The sequence below is a fragment of the Nothoprocta perdicaria genome, unplaced genomic scaffold (assembly GCF_003342845.1).
Source record: "Nothoprocta perdicaria isolate Ctin4 unplaced genomic scaffold, notPer1 scaffold_15, whole genome shotgun sequence".
NCBI lineage: Eukaryota > Metazoa > Chordata > Aves > Tinamiformes > Tinamidae > Nothoprocta > Nothoprocta perdicaria.
In genome coordinates, this window is record NW_020454649.1 from 5,657,567 (window position 1) to 5,681,088 (window position 23,522).

Sequence of the window (23,522 nt, forward strand, 5' to 3'; positions counted from 1 at the left end):
AGCAAGTAATGATTTGTCTTGGGCCTGTGGCAAATGCTTCAAGATGTGGGTCTTGCTGTATACCTCTATTCCTTTTTACAGTAAAAGGAATGGTTTTATTTTTCTTAAGAAGTGTATTTATTACAAGATGATTAGCATACATAAGTCATACAACATACAAGAATTAAAATGAACTAGTTACAAAATAAGAAGGGGTGTGTATATTTTTATATAACCTACGAATGGGATCAGTATTTTACAAAGTACATATAAAAGTACTTCATATACAAAGAAAAATACAAATGTGCAAACACCATTGTCACAGGTGGAAAATTCATCAGTTGAAAACTCTAAAAAATCCTTTTTTTTTTGAAATTGCAAATGTATTAAAAACAGCTGCATTTCCTATTGTGTGTAGTGAGAAATTTATGTTCCTTTCTGACAAAATACATTAGTTACAACAAACAAACACAGAATTTAATAACCCAAAAATCCTGTAAGTATAGTCAGTTTGGTTAGACTGACATTAAATTACAAGAAGAATGTCTGGAAAAACAAGAAAATAATGAATCATATGTACAAACCTTTTGTAATATTAGTGTGCTATTTCACATATAAACATTTCAAAATAAAAACAATGCTTAGTTACTTATCCATGTCATCACTATTTGAAGAATGTAAAATTTCTATTAATTTGGGGCTAATAAAAACTGTTTCTCCAAGATACTAAGTTGAACAAGCACAATTTTATCAAATGTAAAAATCTATAAACAGTCTTCTGATTCATGTGCAAAAATGTTTAGAAAGTATCAAATCACAACACATGAAATCAAATTATGTACATATTTATTATCTGTAAATGTTAACTAGCTAGTATTGTTCTGCTATAAATAACTTACCTCTGTCCTTCAAAATGTCTGCATTTTAAAGATTTCAGTGCAAGTGCTTGATTTATTGTTTAGTGCATTACTGTGTTCGTTATTTTTTATTTTACAGTGAGCAGAACAGCACATAAATTAACACATACAACTCTTATACTTCCAAGAGATTTTTCCTTCACTGAATTCCTAGAGTTTGTTGCCTATTTCTCCTGGACAGTGCCAGCCACTTTTCTTTCGTTGTCCCATAATAACAGCAAACAGCATCCAAAAAAAAAGTGCTCATTTTTAGATAATCACTAGAACTTGAGATTCTGTGATGACATTGCAGGAATACTCTGAAGAACTCTGAAAAACACAAGGTTAGAGAACAGCCTGTGCACTGAAAATACACCTTTTCTGAAATTTTGATATCAGGAGATTATACTTTTTGGTCTTATAAAATGCCAACTGCTTACACATTGCCACCTGCCACCTGATAGGTATGGCCATTTGGCTCACAAGTTTCAATATTTTTGCTCTAGAATTGTTCCCTCCTATTTATGACTGGTAAGTTTATTCCTTTAAGGATAGGTTCCCTGTTATTTATGACTGGTTTCGAAATATGAGCTTTCTTTCTAAGAATTCAAATAACATGAGAATGTATTTTCTACTGGAGGAAAAATTTCTATGATTTGCTTTGGATAATTTTTCCAACAAGATAACTCTGATATGAGAAATAGAAGGTTAGGTGATAGCGCAATACAGCAGGCATTTTATAGCTGGTAATTGTACTGAAGAAAGTAGAAATCCAGAATAAATGGATTATTCTTTTTCAAAGTTCTCCCTGCAGAAAAAAATAGCAGTTATAGTGGTTATCATTTTTAAATAGAAAAGGAACTTCAGAATATTATGGAAGTTTATGGCTGAAATGTAAGAAAGGCTGGTTGTCCATCAGTAACACCTCACAATGTGTCTTCTTGCAATAAGAGACGCTTTAAGCATGTCGTGATTATGGAATGTTACTCCTTTCTAAGCATCTGAAATGCAACTCTGAATCCTATCCATCCATTGTTGGGCACTCTGTGCATCTTGGGCACAAAAATTATACACACGTTTACTTGTCTTCAACTGTGAAGAAAAAAAACAACATGAATATAGAAAAGTCAATATGCGCAACACCAAGAAACTAGCAATCTCTATTTTAAACTTTAATACCCAGTTTACTAATAGGGTTTGAATGCTTCTTTTTTTTTGAATTTCTGCTGTGTGTTGAGAGTGAGGGCTAGATGCTAGCTGTACAACCGCTCTGTTCTGAGTTGGTCTGACAGCTCTTTCCAGCTGTCACCTTCCAGCAGAAATTAAAACAGGTTAAAAAATTTCAGATAAAGTTCAAATAAAGAGCAAGCATACTTACATCAAAAAATGCCTTTTCACTCGCATGTTTTGGGGCTCCAATGGAAGGAGAGGCAGGAATCACCGTTTCTACTTCTGCAAGATCTATGTGTCCCTTACAGCTTGTATCCTCACCAGAGTCATAGTATCTCAGCTAGACCCACAAGAAAAAAAAACAAACCCAAGTATGCTGTTTAGGTGGACATATTGCTTTATCTTTCCTTTTCCTGGGTAAAAGTTTGGGGTATGGGGAAGGGAGGAGGCAAAAAAATTTCTAGGAGGACATTAGACACGGGCTGCTCCTATGACACAACCGACAGAAGCAAGAAGTCAGACGTACACAGAACGGTGGGACTGGTGATAGCCCTTAACTGGCCTCTCCTGTATTCAACATCTCCAATAACAGCAACGTCTCTACCCCTTGCTCCTTCGCAGAAAGTTGGAGTTGAGAAAGGAGAGTTTTAATGCTTCTGTTACAGAGCAGAGATTTTCAAAAAGCCATGCTCTGCTTTCAGGGCAGGAGGAGGTGTGAAGGATGACAGAACAATGTGGGCCTTATATCCTGCATTTCCTATCAGTTTTCATAACAAAACCAACTTCTTCACCTTGAGGCTAACAAAAGAGCTTTACTTCCACTTAGGAAATAATAAAATAATTTAATACAGTTAATAGTGTTATTATATATAAATATACACATACACACACTCTCTGTATTTCAAAAATCTACAGTGATCAGCAAAATTTAGCAAAATTTAGCAAAATTCAGCAAAATATCATTTTAGATAATTACAAACTACATAACTACAAGTAGAAAATTCACATTTTCATATACTACAATTAGTGCTTGAATAAAACTTCTTACAGAGATCTGCTTGCCCTGTATCTGCTGCATCCTCTACTCATATACATAATACACAGAATGAGATTTGGTATTTTAAAACTTTTTTTTTTCTTCTTCTAGAAAATCAAATTCTTGTGTACCAAGAGGACTTATTAGAACAATTGCTGACACACTGGAACACAAGTCTAGAAATGTTCAGTCTGTACTATATATTTTTAATACACATATGGTCTGTAACAATAAAATACGCACATTGCTCTAGAAATAAAAATTAGTATTATCTGCAAAATCAATCTAAACAAACTCAGTAAACAAAAACGCAACTAACTACTTGCATAAATATCCGTTCTCTTTAGAAGTTTTTACCTGGTGTTTAGTCACATCCAGCACAAACCAGCGAGGTTTCCAACCTTTTAGCAAAGCTCCTCTTTTGTACAGCGTACCTTCAAACGATCTGGAAGGCAGAGGAAACATGAATGGCATTTGACTTCATACTCGGAATACTAGTGATATATGAAGTCCCAGATGACTATACTGTTTAAGCTGCAGGATAACCGATCAGTTTTAAACCACAGTCTAAATAAGTTACTGGTAGCTACGGTTTATTGACAAACACTAGCTGTTTCAGTGCTTTGGATAAGCAGATCATTATGTATCTACACTTCTAAAGGTACATAAAGGGGTGCTTCTAAAGGGGAAGATTTAAAGGTAGGACAGAGAGCATCTCCCCAACAAGGCAGCTGAATATAATTAAAACTGTGGAGAAGTAGTAAGGCAGTATCAGAGTATCTTGCAAAAATTATTTTTTTTAAAATTTTTTCTTAATAAGCAGAACCTTGTTCTATTACTATACAAGGCAAAACAGTAATGTAATGCCTAATAAAATAAGGTTCTTAAATAGTCTGTGACGATTCAGCTTACCTATTTTCATCATTCTTTGATGTGAAATGATTGTACAGTGTAGTTGCTCTTCTGTCTACTCCATTGGAGGGAGTTATATTTGCACTCTGGTCCTCACCCAGCCTGCGGTCAGGCATTTCCAACAAAGACCTCTTTTGATAGGAATGTAGATTAGCTGACATCATCCCTGAGGAGCCAGAAGGATGTCTCCTGAGCTGAAAGAAAGAAAAAATAAAACAAAGTTAAAAAAGATCTAGAAAAGTAACTGAGAAATGTTCATGCCCGCTAAATCAATACATTAGAAAAAGTACTACAGGGGAATCCCAAGTCAGGCGATTCTTCCTGACGCACACAATTCACAACTCTCCTTGGTAACCCACAAAGTAATTTGTGTGCAAGAAGTTAATAGCAAAGAACTGCAGCTAGCCTTACTTCAATTTTATTATTAGAATTTTGATTTTTACCCAACTTCCTAGTCCAAATTAATGAGAACGTAGTATATGTTCACTGTGTTCATTCATATTACACTGTGCAAGAAGAGTCTGAAGAAAACAGAGTTTGATGTACAATGTTAACATAAATGTAGTCTTCAGAGAACATTTTATTGATTTTGACAACATTATTTTTGTAGTCAAACTACAGTTTAACTGCATTAAAACATCTGCCTTACACACATCTCTTGGTCTGTTGGTTTGATTGTACTAGTCCTCAAGGTAAATGCTAGCACCATGGCAAGGCACTTAAATACCTGATCTGTTAATTGCAAGATTCCTAGGGAGGATAAAAGGGACCACAAAAGGTCAAAGTGAGCATGTAGGTATTTTTGTAACTGGAAAAGTTTGACCTCCTATTAAACATTAATAGAGAGTTCTGACGCTGTGCAACTTGGGTACATGGTAGAAAAAAATGAAATAGGTTTTATTGCCTCAAAAAGTAAATATTTTAGACAGCCGGAAAGGGAAAGGATCAGATTCTTACTTTGTCTTTTAACTTTTGTAACTAGAGAAAATACATTAAGAAATGGAAATTGTTGAAGGGACCAGTAGCAAAACATACGTCAGCATATGAGAATTTAAGTCTTCAGTGATATATTTGATTTGTGCACTGATATAAACACTCTCCAAATATTCCCAATGAACAGAATGAAATACCAGGATTTGTATTCTACCATACTACCACTGCTGGAATGGGTCAATATTCTGTATGAGTTTCACCTATGTCTCAATAATGTATTTAGACTTAAGGATGAGACTCGGACTGGATCATACATTTACAGACGGTGCTATCTTACACTGCTGCACTAAAAGTGATTGGCTTATAATAGGATGTACTGAATACTGCCAGAAAGAGTGACATTCTGAATCCTGTTAGGCTGCTGAACAGCATATATGCTATGCCCGAAACATATGCAGCGATTTGAACAACCACCACTTGTCAATAGAGACATTTTCATTAGGAGGGAAAATACTTAGCCATTAGATCTACAGTAGATTATAATGACTTAGTTTACTTTTTATTATTTGCTAACATCTATGTAACTGTAACAATGCACAGAACACATGGGCAGTTTTTACTGTAACAGCTCCAATCTTTTCATTGACAAGCAAATCAGATACATACCAACAGGCTCATTAAATTTCTCAATATGTCACTTTTGGTGTTGGTTGGAAATTGGGTAATATGTCTTTCATTATCAGATGGGCACAAAGAACCTTTTACATACATGAAGTCATATAACTGTATATTAGTAAAATGCTTGTTTTCTCTGATGCATTATCTTTTGAGAATTTATCAGAGAAATATATATAATTTATATTTACATGCAGAAATGCTGAGCCAATATCTTAGGTTAGAACAATATATTCAATTTTTAGAAAGCAAAGTTTTGTGCCAACAAATACAGTGATTTTTTGTCAATGTCCCAGGTAACCTTCATAGCTGGAATTAGCTTACTCCACTGGATAAGCACTTTTGATACTTACATTGTCTTGTCTGGTATCATCCTTTAGATTCATTTTGACCCTTTCCCACAAAAGCTGCCATCTTTCTGGGCTCTGATTTAATTTACTTTCCAACCTTTCAATTTCCTGAAACAAATTATAAGGGTGTTCCTGAGAATAACAGTCGCTTCTTGAACATACAACATTCAGCACCAATTACCGTAACAGACACATGATAACAATAAGGCTAGTATATATTATACAAAAATATTTACAAAGAGCAAATACTGTGCTGTGACATCAACATTCAGCACTGCCAATATTAACATTTATCCTGTTTTATAAAATGTGATACAAAGCTTTCATAAAAGAAGGAAATGAAACAGAAAGATTTATTCAATTTGGATGCCAAACTATAATAGCATGTTCTTGCTGTGGAGCTTGGGAATACGACCTATGTTGATAACCTCCAGTTGGGGTTATTTCCCGTTGATAAGATAATGTTGCAGACTTAAGTGAAAAGAAGCTGTTCCACTAGTTTATGTTTACTTGTGAACCAGCTTATATATAACCCTCTTCAATCTACTGGATTAGCCACCATGCCTCTTTACTTTGATGTTCCATATTCCTTGCTACTGTCCCTTTCTATATGTTTTTACTGTCGACAACTAGTTACAAAAGTCTGATTTTTCACTGAGTCGTATTGAAAACATGAGTTTTACAAATCCAACTAAGAATTGACGATGGAACAAAAACCAGAGAACTCCAGTGCTATGTAAATGTAAACGTCCTCTAAAACCCAAGACATTTATTTTCGAAGTAGAGACAGTAAGTCTCTGACAACAGTTTATTTCCACTATACCGAACAATTAACTTAGATTTTATCATATTCTCCAACTGATAGTGTTGAATGACAACTTCCTTAGGAAATCATTAATGATTGATTCAATTACAGAAATGACTGCATATTTTTAAGACAAGAAAACATTTTTGACCAGGAAATCAATGAAACTAGAAAAGATATTGCTGTAAATAGTGGTTAGGTAAAATTCAGGAAGTAGTTGCTGAACTGAATTTTTAACTCTGAATTGAAAATAAAATAGCCAGTATAAGACAGTAACATGAACAAAATATTTCTTTAAACTCTTCCTTGCTGAAAGCAAATTAGAAAACTCAAAGGTAAAGCTAAAAATCTGGCTTAATACAAGGAAACAAAACAGAGTTTAAAATACTGAAGTTGTGTGTTATACACATATTCAGTTATATGTGATGTTATATATGAAGTTATATGTGTTATACACATATTCATTAAACAAACTGTGGCTTCTTTTCCTGCTAAGAAATAAATTCAGAGTGTTTTGTTTGAATTTCTTGATTTGTAGATAACAAAATCAAAGGATGGTAAATAGTGGCCAGACTAAAGGCTTCTCTCGATTGCTTGCCTCTTTTGAAGTGCCAAATGTAAAACATTTCCTGATGGGATTCACAGGACTGAATGCACTTACCACAGATAGCTTTTGTAAAAGGCTTTCCAGATTTCTGAAAAAGGATGCAAGCTCTTTAGTCTTAAAAAAAAGGTTAGGTTTTAATCTGCTCACTTTCCTTCTGACCTAGTCTTGACTTGTGAATCTTTCTTTGCAGAGTCTGGAAGTAACTGAAACTTGTTACTTAGCAACTAGGTCACATTCCTTTACTTTTTGGCTCCAGGACGACTAGTGCTTCCAGAACTTAAAGTGAAAAACTTGCAACCATGTATAAGTTGAAAATTTAGGAATGAATTCTCCCTTAATAAACTCTGCATAGAAAACCTATGTGGTTATAAATCACTATGATTTACTCTCACCCCTTCAGTTTTAAACTTTACTGAAAGCTTTAGGGTTTTTTTCCCCTCCATGCGTGGAATGGACTATGAATACCAGCATTTCCTTGAAAGAAAAAATTCTAGGCATTTATATTTATCTTTCTAGTTCATCTCCTGTTGTCTGGACTTATGGGAGCAAGAATCAACAAGTAGGGAAAAAGAAGTTATGACAAATAGCAATTGCATGTGCACCCATTTCCTGAAAATAATAATTACATACAATTAGTACTACTGCATCTTTCAAAAGAAGTATCTGTTAGGTAATCTACTTTGTCATATTTGACTAATACAGACAAGAATTAATCCTGTCAGTATTTGGAATAAATCTCTAGATTCAGGGCTCGTTTTGAGGGATGAAGCTCTTACCTGCAGTTCAGAAAATGGTTTACAATCATGAACACTATTTTTATTGTCTTGCTGTTTGTTCACTGACCATTTATTTAACTCTTGTTCTTCCTATATCTCTCCAGCAGAGTTTCTTTAAATGGTTGGCATCCAGGCTGACAGCCTTGAATTTGCCAGCCTCTCTTTGATAATCATCATTTCTACTCATTGGTGATGCAACTCTTTACCTGAAAAAATCTGCCATCTAGGTTCGCATAATTCCTTAAAGCTATCTTAAAAGGAATTTGAGCCATTCCAAACGAAATACAGGGACTTCTTGTCTTTTCAAGAATGAGCATTTAGGAATGAATGAAATAAGCAGATCAGTTAACCAATGGAAAATTCTGAATTAAGTCACTCTATAAGGGAGGGTACAAGAGGGATGTGGGGCTTCCAGAGAGGGTCTGGCGGAGAGTGACAATGATGATTAAGGGACTGGAGCATCTCTCTTATGAGGAAAGACGAAGCAAGGTGGGCCTGTTTAGCCTGGAGAAGACTAAGAGGAGATCTGATCAATGTGTATAAGTACCTGAGGGGAGAAGGTAAAGAGGAAGGGAGTAAACTCTTCTCAGTGGCAGCCAGTGAAAAGACAAGGGGTAACGGGTACAAGTTGCAACACAGGAAATTCCACCTGCATGCGAGGAACAATTTTCCTGTGAGGGTGACAGAGCCCTGGAACAGGCTGCCCAAGGAGGTTGTGGAGTCTCCTCTGGAGGTCTTCAAAATCCACATGGATGCCGCGCTGTGCCTTGTGCTCCAGGTGCCCCTGCTGGAGCAGGGGAGGGGTTGGACTAGATGATCTCTAGAGGTCCCTTCCAACCTCAACCGTTCTGTGATTATGTAGCTTCTCTGTTCCAGTTTTACATCATGAAATACTCTTGAATACTCTTGAAGAGTATTACCTAGTTTTCAACTGTAAAATATTTTAAGAACAAACATATTTGGGCTTATCACTACAGACTAGGGGAAAAATCAATCTTCCCTAACTAGTCTGCCAGAGCTCAATACGGTCTCTGTTCCAACATTTTTGGATACCAACACATTTATGATTAAAGAGAGGTCTTCCTCCTACATGAGCAATAACCTTAAATTAACAACTTGTTCTAGAAGGAAGTTCACTTTTCTTTTTACACTTACAAGAATATTTTTGTAACCCTTATACAACCTCTTCAAAGTTCCTCTCTATTGCTATCTTTTATTACTATAATCTAATTCACCGATAACATTTAAACTTTATAAAACCTGACCCACATATCTTTGGAATATAATATTGCTAATTTCCTTTTTATATGGCATTTTTTCCACAGCTGTGGATATGGATGGCTTGGCATTTACTCCAGCAGAAATGCAGAAGAGCACTCTTGCTATACTGCTAGTGTAGTTCTGGTCTCTATTTACCCAATATGAAATTTTCTGAATTTCCTAAAGATTTCTTGCTATGATCCTTGATCATAGACTCTTAGGCTCTTTCTTTGCATTTGTTAAGTTCCTTAAGCTTTGATTCTGGCAACGTATTTTTGAGTCAACGAGAGTTTTACAGCTGAAATCTCTGTCTCTCTTTGGTCAAACACAAAGGAAAGAAATACACTAAAAGAGATCTCAGGTATGTTCCTGAATAAAATCTACTCTGGCAAAAATAAGTGCATCTTTAAGGAGTCACACCTATTCAGATCCTTCCTGTCTTAGGATGTCTGATAACAACTGCCTTTGACATGTGGAGATTTCAAGGACACACAGCACATGCCCCATTTCCATGAATTGCAACATCAGGCTCCATAATCCCAGCTTTATAAAAGTATCTGCATACAGCTTTCAAAATCACAGCACCTGCTATGATCCAAAATGAAGGAAAGAGTCCTAGTCAACACTAATAAACCAAGAGCCATCATAGAAAACTTCCTGGAGAAATTTAGGCCAAGATGTCCAGGGCTATTTTTGTGTGCCTGCCTCCACACTGAAATCAGTATGTATTTTCTGAGTCTCTGGAAATCTGGCTATGACATTTTATCCTAAGTCTACTATAAACTGAGTAGCAGCAGGGCAATAAGACAGACCTATGTTTGCTTGAATTAAAATACTACTTCTTGTGACAAAGCTTAGAACTAAAGCTCTTAGATCTTAGAACTAAAAATCTATTATGCTACCTACTTTATTATTTCAAAAAGACATTGGAAGAAATGCATCCACAAATGGCTCTCCAGCATACAAGGTTATCTCCTGTAATTACTGACTGCTATTAAAGTTACTCCCGGAAAACTGTAAACTGTTCATACAGAACAATGCAAGTTTTGCCAGATGGCTGAATGATTCTCGGGTTAAATACATCTTCAAGGCACCTGAACATTTTTTTTTCTTAATGAATTTTCTTTTGGGGCATCTATTGAGATACTTTTAAAAACAGTGTATCTGTAGAGCTGCAGTTTAAATAAAAAGCAAACGCAAATTTCATGACCATAAAAGACCTTTATGTTTTGGAGGATTTTTTTAAACATCTGTACTTACATTTAAGAGGTACTTACATTTAAGAGGCTGCTGATGGCATCAGGTTGTATTTTTTTAACATCATCATAACAGGGCCATACTATTTTCCTTTTACTCTGAGAGAGTGAGCCATCCGCTTGGTCAGCTTCCTCCGAAACGCTGCATCTTGCTGTCACCATGGTCCAGTCATAGGAAGGACCTGTAGCCAAGATCTCCTCCACATAGTAATCCCACTTTTTGAGGCTGGACATACTTACATTTGGTTTCAGTGCCTATTTGAAAGAAATCTTTATTACAGTGATACAAAACCAGTCTTTCAGATTCAGATTTTAAAATGCAATACTTATATTTTCTAGATTATATGCTATATACTAGTATATAGTATATACTAGTTATATACTACATTATATACTAAATTTAACACTGCCTTAGGTGAATGGCATTTATAATTTCAATGGCAAGATGCCATATAATTAGCTCAGTCAGATCAAACATTCTAGCTTTGGGAATATGCTGCTCATGTTTATCGTTCTACTTAATCAGGTGCACAAAGGAACTCTAATTCAGCATATAGGGTTGATGTCCTCACAGAGTGATAGTTGCAACAGATGTTCCAGATTGTGTCTCTTTATAGCAAACTAACGCGACACTTCCAAAACTCATGTGACTGAAGCTGTTAGCCTGTAAGACACTGCACCAGGCAAAGATGGAGGGTCAAATTTGTCCCCCAAAGTTTAATTCAGGTATCAAATATACTCAAGCAATAATTCAAAATAACAAATAACGTCATTTTCTAATACCATACCTCTGTTTCAGTAGGGGCATAGAGGTAATTGAAGAAAATTGGGCTTCTTTTGTGCATCTTTTCTATGCATTCCCAAATACAAATTCCTTTTTTGGCATGTTTATCTCCTTTATCTTCAAACAGTGTGCCTATGGAAAACAAAAGATTAAGGGTTATAATAAAACTTAACATAAAACATAGCCAAAAGGAATTTCACAGATTAAATCTATAGTAAAATCTGTGATCAAATGCTTATACTGCAAGAGATCATATTTGATGAAAGAACTCCTGTGTCTTGTAACTACCATTCTTTCTGTAAGTTAAATATCCACTTGGAAAAAAACTATTCACTTGCATTATTGGAATACTTGAGTGTACAGATAAATGTCTCCTGTCTGCAGCTGTGCTGGTTCAACTGGCCATGATACCAAGTCCTAACAGCTGATTCTGCCCCCACTACCAGAGGCTACCAGCCCTTCCAGTCTGGCACCTGGAGTTATTTGCTAACTCATGAAAGGCAAAAACATATCTTATCAGTCTAAACAATTGAGTCAGACCTGTGCAATCTTAAATGGCTTGGTACAACATACGGGTAAGACAAAGCCTACTGGGAACAGGGCTTTCTACTGCAAGCAATGGTATTTGAAAGCACAACTACCCTACACTAAACATGCCTGGTTTCAAACAATAAAGAGAAACTGTAGAATCATATCATAATCCAGGTTAGAAGGGACAACAGGAGGTCATCTACTCCAACTCTTGCTCAAAAGCAAGATAAATGCTGCAAATAAATATTATTTGTAGAAATAAAATGGCTACTCAAGTTCAGTCTGCTCCATGGCTACTCTAGTTTTTAAGAAAAGCATTAACAATGCATATGCCATGAGAAACACTCCATCAAGTAGAAAATAAGAGCATTTGTTATAAGAACTTTGCTAAGTGAATGAGCTCCAAGAACAGCATCAAATGCTGTTCCTATGAAGTGGCTTGTCTTCCTAAGAGGGCTGTGAGGGCAGATGAGGCTTTGACTGTAAGCACTGAACTTCGGAATGACAGATGAAGGGAGTTAAAACAAAAAACCAAAGAACAGAAACACAGAAGAGAATTCAAGAGCAAGCAGTGAGAGATAATAGATGGAAATGCTTTGCCTTCCTGATACCATGTGCACTCTCTATCCATAACATTATTGTTTCGGTTAAAATAAGGTATTTTGTAGGGGAAGCTGAAACAAAAAGAAAAACAGTTAAAGAAGTACTTGTATGGCACTAATTTTGTATTTCATTTTCACTTAGTGTCATCAGTGGCATGACTCAGGAATCACTCAAAATTTTACATGCTATTCAATTATATTTTGTTTTATACTTCTAAACTGGAATTTATTAGATAACTCCAACATAATTACTGGACCATCTTAAGCTGGGCAAATCTTTGTAGATTAAACATCTATGGGAAAAAGTGGACAATTACAAAAACAATGTGCCATAAACATCACACATACCATGTTCTAGTCTTTCATAGTCTGAATCCAGGAGAAATGTTTTAAATCGATTTGATATGTAATGAAAAGCCAGAAACTTCAAGTAATACTGATTGAACTCAAATTCTGTTGGGTATTGGTTATGAATCTAAGAAAAGAAAAGAAAAAAGGGTTTTGAAGTATAATACAAATGGATATGTGCAAGAGCAATAATGTGAAATATGACAACAAAATAATTATCTTATGGAGGCTGGTAACAAATGCTTCCATACAATTGTCTTCATTGCATACAATAATGCTTCTACATTTTGTGTTAAAATATTTAAAAACTAATTAAATTCATGGAATGCTTATGTGGCAAAGATATGTCAGAGATAGAGTGTACTTTTCTAAGTTGTATTTTACTCTGTACAAAACCCAGGATTTTTTCAAGTAATCAAATTGGGTATAAATCCTTTACAACAATTCATAAGACACTATGTATCTTTAGAGGCAAAGATGTTACTCCATGATGCATCATTTCCGTAGCTGGAAATCAAACAAAGGTTTTGCAGCAGACATCTTGCTGTTGCTCAGGACACAACATAGCAGATATGCACAGAAGTTATGCTCATAAATGATAGTCCATAATTCATTACAGGCACAGCTCCATTCTAAAGTATGCACTAGTCTACACACACTTTGTTGTCCTTCTCAAAACATGTGCTGAAATTTTGAAGTATGAAAGAAACAAGGAAAACCATGCAGTTATTATTCAGACATATATTTGAAACAGTGAAAACAATGTAGCATCTTGATTCTTTATCCCGAGTTAGACTTGGAATCAATCTTGTTTAGTGTTATGTCTCTGACAGAGAGTCAGCATCGAATGTTTAAAAAACCAGTGCAGGATCAGACCTCAGAGCGACACGAACACAGTCATGAAGCGCTTCACAACTGCTTCACTGTGAACATCATCAGAAAGAGACTGGTGTAAGTTTTCAAGCATGAAGCATAATATTAATGGCCATATTTGTTAGCATTGATCATTGATGATACATACTTATTTATATAAAAACAATTTCTAAATTTAATTCGTGCCCTTAAAATGTACTCTTTTAAAATCATCTTTTAAACTGTCATCTTTATATTCAGAACTAAACCAGGAATTAACTGAAAATCACCACTGACAATAGAAATAAATAGCTTACTGAACAAAAACAAAATTGTTGATTGAACTTTTGAAATATAATTCTGGCAGTGCTTTGTCTAGCTTCCCATTAAAACTTGTAAAATGCACTTAGGTTTTCGGTCCCCCTATGTCTTGCCTTCTGTATTCCTACAACTCATTTTCCAACATTTCTCTGTCTCTAATCTCTACTTATTGGTTCCTTAAGAGAGAAATGTGGTTTATTAATACTTAAGGAGGCTACTTTAAGGAGTTGTTATTAAACTATATGAAGATCCTTGATGCTTACATTTTCACATAAGCCAGATGGGGGGAAAAAAAAAAAAAAGGAAAAAAAAAACCACTTCTAAGACATCCAAGGAAAGTCAGGCTTTTAGCAGGGAAAAGTTAGCTACCAAAAATACAACAGTGGAAGAAAAATCCATTGAAAGACCTATGAAAACACCTACCCACCCACCCAGACCCACTTACCCCATTTCAGCCAGCAAATTTTTCATTAGACTGTTAGCTAGTGGATAGGCATTTAACATGTTAAGATATTTCAGTTCAACATATTTGTGCCTATATTACCTGCACTACTTTTCTGATATGAATGATTACATTCCTGCACAGTTTTGTATGCTTATACACCTTACAAATTAACTTTTTATGTTTCTGTTATAAAAAGAGAAAATAATTTTATTGGCATATATTACATTAAAATAAACACTATTTTTGTACAAAAATGACATAATGTACTTTTGAACCGTGAATTGAAAAGCTCTGTGGGTATACAATATATATACACATAATACAGAAGCTAAGTATACATTTTTCATTTAATACTAGGAAAGAAGTTTCCTTTAAATACTATAAAAGAACAGACTTCCCAAGAAGTTAGCATATATTCTGCTCTTTGACATGACCTTCATAGGGTCCTAATTTCTACTTATAGGTTAATAATTACTATAGCAAATTTTAAAGTTACAAAAATACGTTGCTATTAAAATCTTGGCATGGATCTAGGTGTTGAGAGTAATCCCATTCCTGAGGTTTCTGGAGCAACTAGGAACTATAAGCAACTAGGAATTCAATCAGTGCAATTTACCTTTTAAGTGAAAACAACTGTCTTCTAAACCACTTCCTTGCTGACAGCAAAGATGAACGATGCAGTTACTGTTAGTATATGTGTTTTAATGGTTGTGGCTGGTTTCAGCACACTGGATGGAAAGGATGCTACCGCTGGGAGAAGTGACTACTCTTACTACTGATCTGTTCAGCTGTTGTGTAATCTGCAGAATTCAGATAATGACTGAGCTATCAGGGGAAAAAGTTCTTGATGAAGTATAGCTCTAACATAAAGTATAGCTATAACAGACGTGATTAAATCATTAAATCAACACAGTAGAAAATATCTGGATTCACTTAAACAATGAAAATAAACATAAAAGAGAGACTAATTAACTACTGTGAGTAACTTAACCACAAAGGTTAAGGATAAATATAGCTGGTTTCTCTCTGTAGACCACTTTAGTTGAACTTCATTAGTTCGATTCCAAAGCGAGATGTTCAAAATTGCCTAGGGGTTAGAAGCAATGTTTTATACTCTGCAATTTCAACATGCACTATTTCAAAAGATGTCACTACAGTTATAGGGTATTTTTGAAAATAAGAACCGCCATTTTCATTTAGAATGCTTCATTTCCATAATATACAAACATTTAAAAAATGAGTAAACCTACAGCTGTTTCTAATAGTGTTATTAGATTACAGAAATTCAGTATTTAAAAATGCTTTTTCAAATCACAATGCACCTAATTTACTAAAAATATTTAGCAGAAAGTTAAATTCTTACACTTGTTTCAGCCTTAATTTTGTTTTAAATGTTTGGTATTGTATTTCTATTATGTATCAATATTTATCTAGCTTAGATAATAAACACTCCAAAATGCCCTGTGATCTTAAGCACTATTACGCCACTCCTGCAAATGCTGGAATAATTGAAAGTATCCTCCATGGCCATAAGTATGCTCATGTCCTCTGGTAGAGGATGCTGTAGCTTGAAAGAAGCCAGTTTTAGAAAATCACACAGGTTTAACTATGCTGACTGAATTAACAAGTAAATAAAGAAGAGAAATAAGAAAAGCTTCCTGCAGTGACATCACTTTAATAAAACCCATCTTAAGAAACAGTGAGAGTATTTGCCAGATGAAGCTATTGTGAAAGAATGATTTTGCATTAATAATTCAGCTGACACCTGGAGATATTGGCATAAACAATGGCTTTTTACAAGATGATGCAGTTCTAATTTAGGAATCACTTCTCAATTTGTCTTCTCTGTATCTTTAGTTTAAGCAATGATATGTAAAGAATATTGGCTCTAAGGTGAGTTTCTTACTCTACCTATTATCTTGAAACTGTAATGGTTATAAATAATGACCGAATATTTCTTTCAAGTGAATGGGCTTTTTGTTTTTAAATGTAATATATGATCAAAATATATTATACTCAGGGTCAATTTCTGGTCTAATTGGATTCCATCATGTTCTAAACAAGATGCACCCAAGCCAATGAAACTGAACAGAAATCTTCACATATAAATATTTAGTAAGTAGTAAATAAACTTTTCACAGTAAATTCCTAAGAAAGCTCAACCACTAATTTGACTTCAAAACTAATTTCCCAAGAACTTACAACAAATTAGTTAGAATTTGGCAAGGCAGTTCTGTGCCATTACTAGTGAGAAAACCAATCTTCATAAGCCTATTTTAAGAAAGCCTATTGAGGACTACATTCTATACAGAATCATAGGAAAGTCAGCTTAGAGCACTTTTTTAAAGAACAGATAGAACTATATAATTCATATTACCCTGTTTACACATTGAAGTTGTGCTCCCATGTCCTTTGTTGGCTGAAGATATGTTGTCAGAGAAGACTACAAGCCCTTGCCAGTTCTATCTGCTCATCTTGAGAGGTTACTGCCTCCCTCAGATTGACCTGCTGAACTGCTCCTGAATCCATGTTAGTCAAAACAAGATGGGTCAAGCTTATACAGTGGGTCTCAAGTGGGCAGGTTCACACAGTTTAGCTAATGGCTTAGCTAGAAGATTGGAAAAGGTGGTATCTCCACCAGAGAAGAAGTGATGAAAAGCCCCAAACGGCCTGCAGGAAATAATCTTGCAGGTGACACTGCTGCAGCCAGGGCATGTGAACACAGCTAGAGACAAAAACAGAAAGCACTGATTTTCTGTATCCATTGGTAGTATGTATGGAAGAAGTATAAAGCTGAAAAAGCCGGAGAAGCTGAACGAACTTTATACAGCTTAAGACAGAGGACAGCCAGACACCTAGCCACATGCCTGCAAAGCTCATACCCAAGATTAATTACAAAAGCAACTTTCCCCTCAGGAATACTCAGGAAAACAAAATCAACTGAAAACAACCCTAGACAATGGACACTCTTCTCCTAAATCTACGAACATTCATTTTGTTATTTCAAGGCTAGTCTTAGTGAGAGAAAAAAGACACATTTTAGAGTCAACTGGAAAGCCTGAAATTGCCACTCCGCTTCTACCTCCCAATGAATGTGCTTATGTGAGACACAGAAATCCACACATTCAAATATAGGTTAAAACATCTTTTTTTTTTTTCCAGCGAGAAAACAAGGGAGGTGAAAAAGGCAGGACATGCAGGTAGTTGGAAGCATGTAAGCTTTCCAAGACCGCATTTACCTCCTCCTATCTAGTGTTAGCACACACACAGAATCCACTGAGAATTTTATTTACTGCTTTGAGATGAGATAAAGGACAGTCTTCAGAATCCAGCTGGAATGGGACAGTCTACAGAATTAACCTAAAATGAGCGTGGTATTTTTCATCTAAGTTCTGCTACACCATGAACTGTTAGTGTTCATCTTCTGAATATGCACTATACAAAGAAATAAGAACATTCCAGCTGATCCACTGTTTCCCAGCTTTCTAAACGTTTATGTTCCTTCTTTTTCTGTTACTATTACTGTTACTATTACTATCTCAAAAAAATGTTTCAGCTATAGAAGTGGAAAATTACAGTGAAATCACCACCAGCCAAGAATATGAAGTGTGCAGCTTCTACTTAACAGTTTAATTGTATGTACTCTGAGGCAGGGAATTAGAATAGCACGTCAAAAACAGAATACTAAGAAATACCAAATTTTATTTTTATTTTCTGATACTACTTGTTTCCTCATATAACCATCTTGAACATCTGTTTAACATGTTCCTGAGCAAAGCCCCTCTGCTCATTTGAAGATCATGCCTGACAGTAACTTTCTGCCATGACATCCTTGTCTCGAATCCAAAACTCTTCAAGAACCTCATTGCTCTGTGCTTTTTGTGTCAGGCCTAGATGTGCGCTGGCTATTCACTGTATAAACAATCCATTCTATATGCAATCCACCAACATCTCCTTTTAATTTAGTCCTCTAGACTGCTAAAAGCCAGTCCTAGTATTAAAGAACTCTTATTTCAAAATGCTGCATAAACCATCCTAAAAGAGCCATAATGTCAACAATTCCCACTATACAATTTTGTGTGGATGGTCAGCCCCTGCTAGGCAGCCATTCACTATTTTTCAACTCTTCCTTGAGGCAAACCCCATTCACTTTACCAAAGGCCAGAAATAAAGGTTACCAGTCTTCTCTCAAAGCATTATCTACAATGGACATGCAACACTGGAATCCATACATTCAAAGCTATTTTTGAATATTTCTTGCAAACTAAAATTAGATATAGTCTGACTTACTTGATGAACGCAATCGAGAAACTGTAGGAAGATAGGAGCAAATCCACTGCCCTGACAATTGAGAGTCAGATTACTGCGCTGACTGAATTTATGACCAAAAGACAGCCATTCTTTTTCCACCAGCATTCGGAAGCCTTCAAGTGTCCTATAGAAAGGATCACTGAGGAGCTGCACCAGAGATATCACCTAGATCACAAAACAGATTATTTTGCATTACATGTGATCAGCACTAAAAGAACATTTTATTCAGTGAACAGAAACATTTCATAATCTGTTTATATTTTTGGGAAACAGATGCACTCATACAAACAAAATTACAAATATTTTACCAATTACAGATATTTTAACAAAACAATTCAAAGAGTATTTTATATCTAAGAGCTTTAATTAAACTCAGTAAAAGATAAACCTGAGCAACTGCAAATTTGGGATTTTTTGAGATTTTGATTATTATGATGCCTACCAAGTTGAAATAAAATCACTTTTATTATTAAAACAAGGATGAGAAACATTTACAAAATGTAAGGGCTACCGCAGCAGAGAAGGTTCTAAAGAACAGGTCTTTAGGATTACTTGAAATCTTCTGAAATATTCCTGTATTATGGAGTTTACCAGTCTGACAGCATCTGAGGAGACTGTAGAAATTCAAAATAGACCTCTCCCTGCTCCAGGTATTAGGATCCTTCTCTTCTCTAGCTTTCATTGTCTGACAATGGTTCCAAGAACAATGTTAACATTCCCTTGTGATTTGTTTAGCTGGGGTCAGGCTGCTGGCTGAACAAGAGGTTTTTATTTACTGAAATTATCGCTATCTGTGAATATTTTCTGGATCATGAAGCAACTACATGGATGCAGTATATTCGCTGCACAAAGCATCATCATTCACCTAATTTATAGTTTGTTTCGAAAGCTGTCACAGCCATCTGTCCTTGTAGCAGGTGTCAATGCAACAAATTTAGTCTTTTTCTTTGTGTGCGGTCTCCTAACTTCACTGACAAAAGTGAATGGCAAGAGAAAGAATTCCCTTTCTTTCCCTCCTGTAGATGGATACTCTTCTCATGGCAACCTGTCACTCAATTTAAGAAGGTAAAATGAGCTGCAGTCGCAACTCTCAGCCTTCATTCTAAAATACACATTCAGTACAAGATTTCAGATACTAGACGAGCCTTAAAATTGCAAGCCCATTAGAGCCTTTGGAACAAATTCATTGCATGGAATATTTTTCACAGTGGTGGAAAATCAGTAATAGATGCAAACTGCAAAGGAAGGTAAGGATTCACGCACTCTTCACTGTTGTCGCATCACAAAGTTATTAATGCTATATCAAAAGTTCAGTCACTTATCTAAAAATACTGCCTTCTATTTGTTCTCACTATTTAGTTATTTTCAGGTTTTAACAGCAGCTTACTTGTGCAGTAATATCCCAGCCATCTTCCAAACAAACCAGAACTGAAGAACCATTTTCCAGGAGTTCTGAGATGATCACACCCAACTGCATTATCCTGTGAAGCTACAAAGTATTACAAATTAGTAACATACTTAAATGTAAGATAAATTTCTAGATCTTATCATTAAATATAATACTTTTATACTTAATAGTAAAAGTGACTTATGAAGCTGACATACAGAACAGAGAAATTGATTGATGCAACAGATTAGTAAACTATAATAATATAACAGTCTTGGAAGGTTTTTATTCAAACTGTAACAAAAACAAGCAAAGATCTAAAGATAGGAGCTGAATCTATTAAAGCTAATGTGTACTGTAATAAAAGGGATGTCATAAGAAGAAGAATAGGAACAACATGGTCGAGAGATTTATTGTAGAGAAATTCCATTCTTGGCTCAACACTTAAACCTTTTCCTGTGAAATGTTAAAGTTTCTTAAAGTCACTACATATTTTCACTGGTAGATCCCATGTAAGACATTTAAAGGAAAATACTACTAATATTCAATCTTATTGAAGTCTGAAAGAAGAAAGCAAGGAATATAGGAAAATAAATAAATAAAAGATGACATCTCACAAACTTTTGAAAATAACTAAATTAATTATGTATTAAAATCTAAAAAGGAAAAGCGTTCCATTTCTATAATCCGGAAATAAACTGAAGTCTCTGAGACAGTCTTCTGAAACATGCACAAGAAACACGGAATACTTTTAATACGGATTATGTAGTTTTACTACAAATGCTTAAGCACATGGGGTTGTTAATTCCTCTGGGCAGGGTTCTTGATTCAAATGAGATTTACACAAATTCAAACCCAAAAGTTACAAGTAGATAAAAATGCAGCAGATCAGACAGTTTGTTTTTTATTAAAAAGAAGTTCATATCATAATCCCAAAAATCTTTGTCCATTTTCTATCATTCTGGTGAAATTATGACAGATGTTCTGGCACACATCATAAAAGACTAAGATGTAACCAAATCAGTTTTCTACAGTTGAACGAAACTGATTTTTGTAGAGCTTTGAATAAAACCCAACCAAGACCAGCAACAGAAAATACGAAAGAAGAAAGAAAGAAAACAAGGGAAAACAAAAAAATAAAAGACAAGATGTATTAAGATCATGCAAGAAAGAAAGCATCCAGTAATCCTATAAATATTACTACGGAAATCACGATGGTGGACACTTAACTTCTCTGAACATTCTCATAGTCATTACTCAGAAAATAAAAACAACTAATTTTCCAGTAATTTTAATGGATAAAGATTGAAAATAAGTTACCTTTAAAAATAAAATATGTTGTTTATATTATTTAGGCTGTAGAGTGGAATAAAGAATTTTTCTTACTTCTTAATGATGTGCAATCTGGCTATACAGATTCAATATAAAGAAATGTAAAATAATATTTACACTCAGAGAATATGGCATCACCTTGATTTTTCTGGTGTATTCACAGAAATAAAGAACTACTTAACCTACATAGCACTAAAAGCCAATACCATGTAATTTCTGTTATCTAGGAGAAGAAAGCTTTGAACAATAAAAACAAACTTCCAAGATGACAGATAGCAGAAAGAAGCAGAAAATGGGACAAATCAGTCATAAATTAAGTTTATCACACAAGTCACATACCATAGCATTTTAAACATGATTTACACCACAGAAATGTCCTGGTAATGAATCAGGGCTAGTGCATGATATTATGACCTAGTCCTGAGCACAGAGCACAGAGTCCTTGCTCCTAAGTTTCTTATAACTTTGAGAAAGAGCTGATCTCTGAGCTGCTACAGGCACAAGTTTACTTCCTCAAAATGTAACTCAGTCCATCTGTCTGCGCTTTCTGATTTGCTAAATTACTTTGTGATTGAAAATGTCAGTATGGTGGATCAGTCAAGCATTCCTTCTCTCCCACCTATTTCTGCCCTTCCTGCACAAAATAGTGGGTCAGACACAGCATGGAGCACGACCACAGGAAAAGCTGCAAGTCACTGCTTGCATTGCAGCACAGTCCAGGCAGGAGTATTATTTTCTGATAGTTACCAGAATTGCTAAGCTAGTGAAAGGTATTTCCTCCATGAGCAGCAGCATAAGGATCTGTTTTTTTCCTATAATTAATTATATTCAAGAGAATTTGTTCAACGGAGGATTCCAAACATTAAACACACCTGTTCAAAAGCATGCACTGTAACTGAAATGGTCCAAGATTCACAAAAAGCTGACTTTTACACATGACCATTGTATCTTGCAAAAGTTACTTTCAATCATGCCTTCACATTGCTACTCTAAACTTAAAAAGAATGCAGGATACAGAAATGAAGGAGGAGATTCAGAGAGAACAGGTACTGAGAGGTAGAGAGCCTCCTGTTCCCTGTCATGTTCCCATATTCCACAACAGCCAACAGATGTTGGCCTGTTTCTTAAATACTTGGGCATATGGGAAGTCAGGCTAGTCAGGCATATCATAAGCACAATACTGGCTTTAAAACCAGAAGGCTCAGTTATCATTTTATACTTTTTTATAATTTTTAAGATATATAACGTAAGACAAAGCAGTTGAAATCAAGACTATAAGCTGATAAAGGCAGCAAAAATGGTCACCTCTACTTCTGTACCTGTGCCATGTTAGCATAGTAAATTATGTTATTAAAAATGTCTCCTGCATCTGTAAATGTTGATCAAACTAACATAACAGTACCTACAATACTGAAAAAATTGATAGCATGCAAAGTAACTACAAAGAACAAAGAACACCACAAGCTGATTAGAAGATAATAGCAGAAGCTGTTTAGAAGGTAATAGTTCTCTGCCAAAAGAGCGCCAGATTTATTTTGTGCAAGCAGTACCACACAAAGATTATTAGAAGTATCTGACACAAAATTACCTGTGGGAACCATTCCGACTCCCCAAGTGCTTTAAGGAATGTTGCTTCTGAATCTGTAGGAATAGTGCTAGGAACACAAGCTCTCATCAACTTTTTAAAGCTTGTTTTTGTTTGTCGCAGGTCACTGAATTCAACAGGAACAAATTCACAATTTAAAGCAAAATCAAGTTTGAAGCCCTGTGTATGAAAGACAACAGCAATTGTAACTTAAAAGGCAACCTAACACTAGAATGTCCCATGATTAGAGGAATTCAATTCTGTTGAACCATCTCTCCCACTTTACGCTTCCTATACTCCTTTCCATCAAATGGTCTGCTTTGGTAGAGACTTGCCTGGCTTACAAATCAATATGTATTGATTATAATG

General features: G+C 35.2%; 1 protein-coding gene across 1 annotated transcript in view; it reads right to left on the reverse strand.

The window, feature by feature from the left end:
- Nucleotides 1-272: 272 nt before the first annotated feature.
- SBF2 (SET binding factor 2) overlaps nucleotides 273-23,522 on the reverse strand; it is a 192,054-nt gene continuing 168,804 nt past the window's right edge. The window contains exons 32-42 of the mRNA XM_026034657.1: nucleotides 23,157-23,333; nucleotides 20,237-20,338; nucleotides 18,829-19,014; nucleotides 12,921-13,047; nucleotides 11,444-11,571; nucleotides 10,677-10,910; nucleotides 5,955-6,059; nucleotides 3,994-4,187; nucleotides 3,439-3,526; nucleotides 2,254-2,385; nucleotides 273-1,967 (exon numbers count right to left, since the gene is read on the reverse strand). Coding sequence (XP_025890442.1) covers nucleotides 1,869-1,967; nucleotides 2,254-2,385; nucleotides 3,439-3,526; nucleotides 3,994-4,187; nucleotides 5,955-6,059; nucleotides 10,677-10,910; nucleotides 11,444-11,571; nucleotides 12,921-13,047; nucleotides 18,829-19,014; nucleotides 20,237-20,338; nucleotides 23,157-23,333 — 1,572 coding nt within the window. The 3' untranslated portion in view covers nucleotides 273-1,868. The remainder of the gene's footprint in view (nucleotides 1,968-2,253; nucleotides 2,386-3,438; nucleotides 3,527-3,993; nucleotides 4,188-5,954; nucleotides 6,060-10,676; nucleotides 10,911-11,443; nucleotides 11,572-12,920; nucleotides 13,048-18,828; nucleotides 19,015-20,236; nucleotides 20,339-23,156; nucleotides 23,334-23,522) is intronic.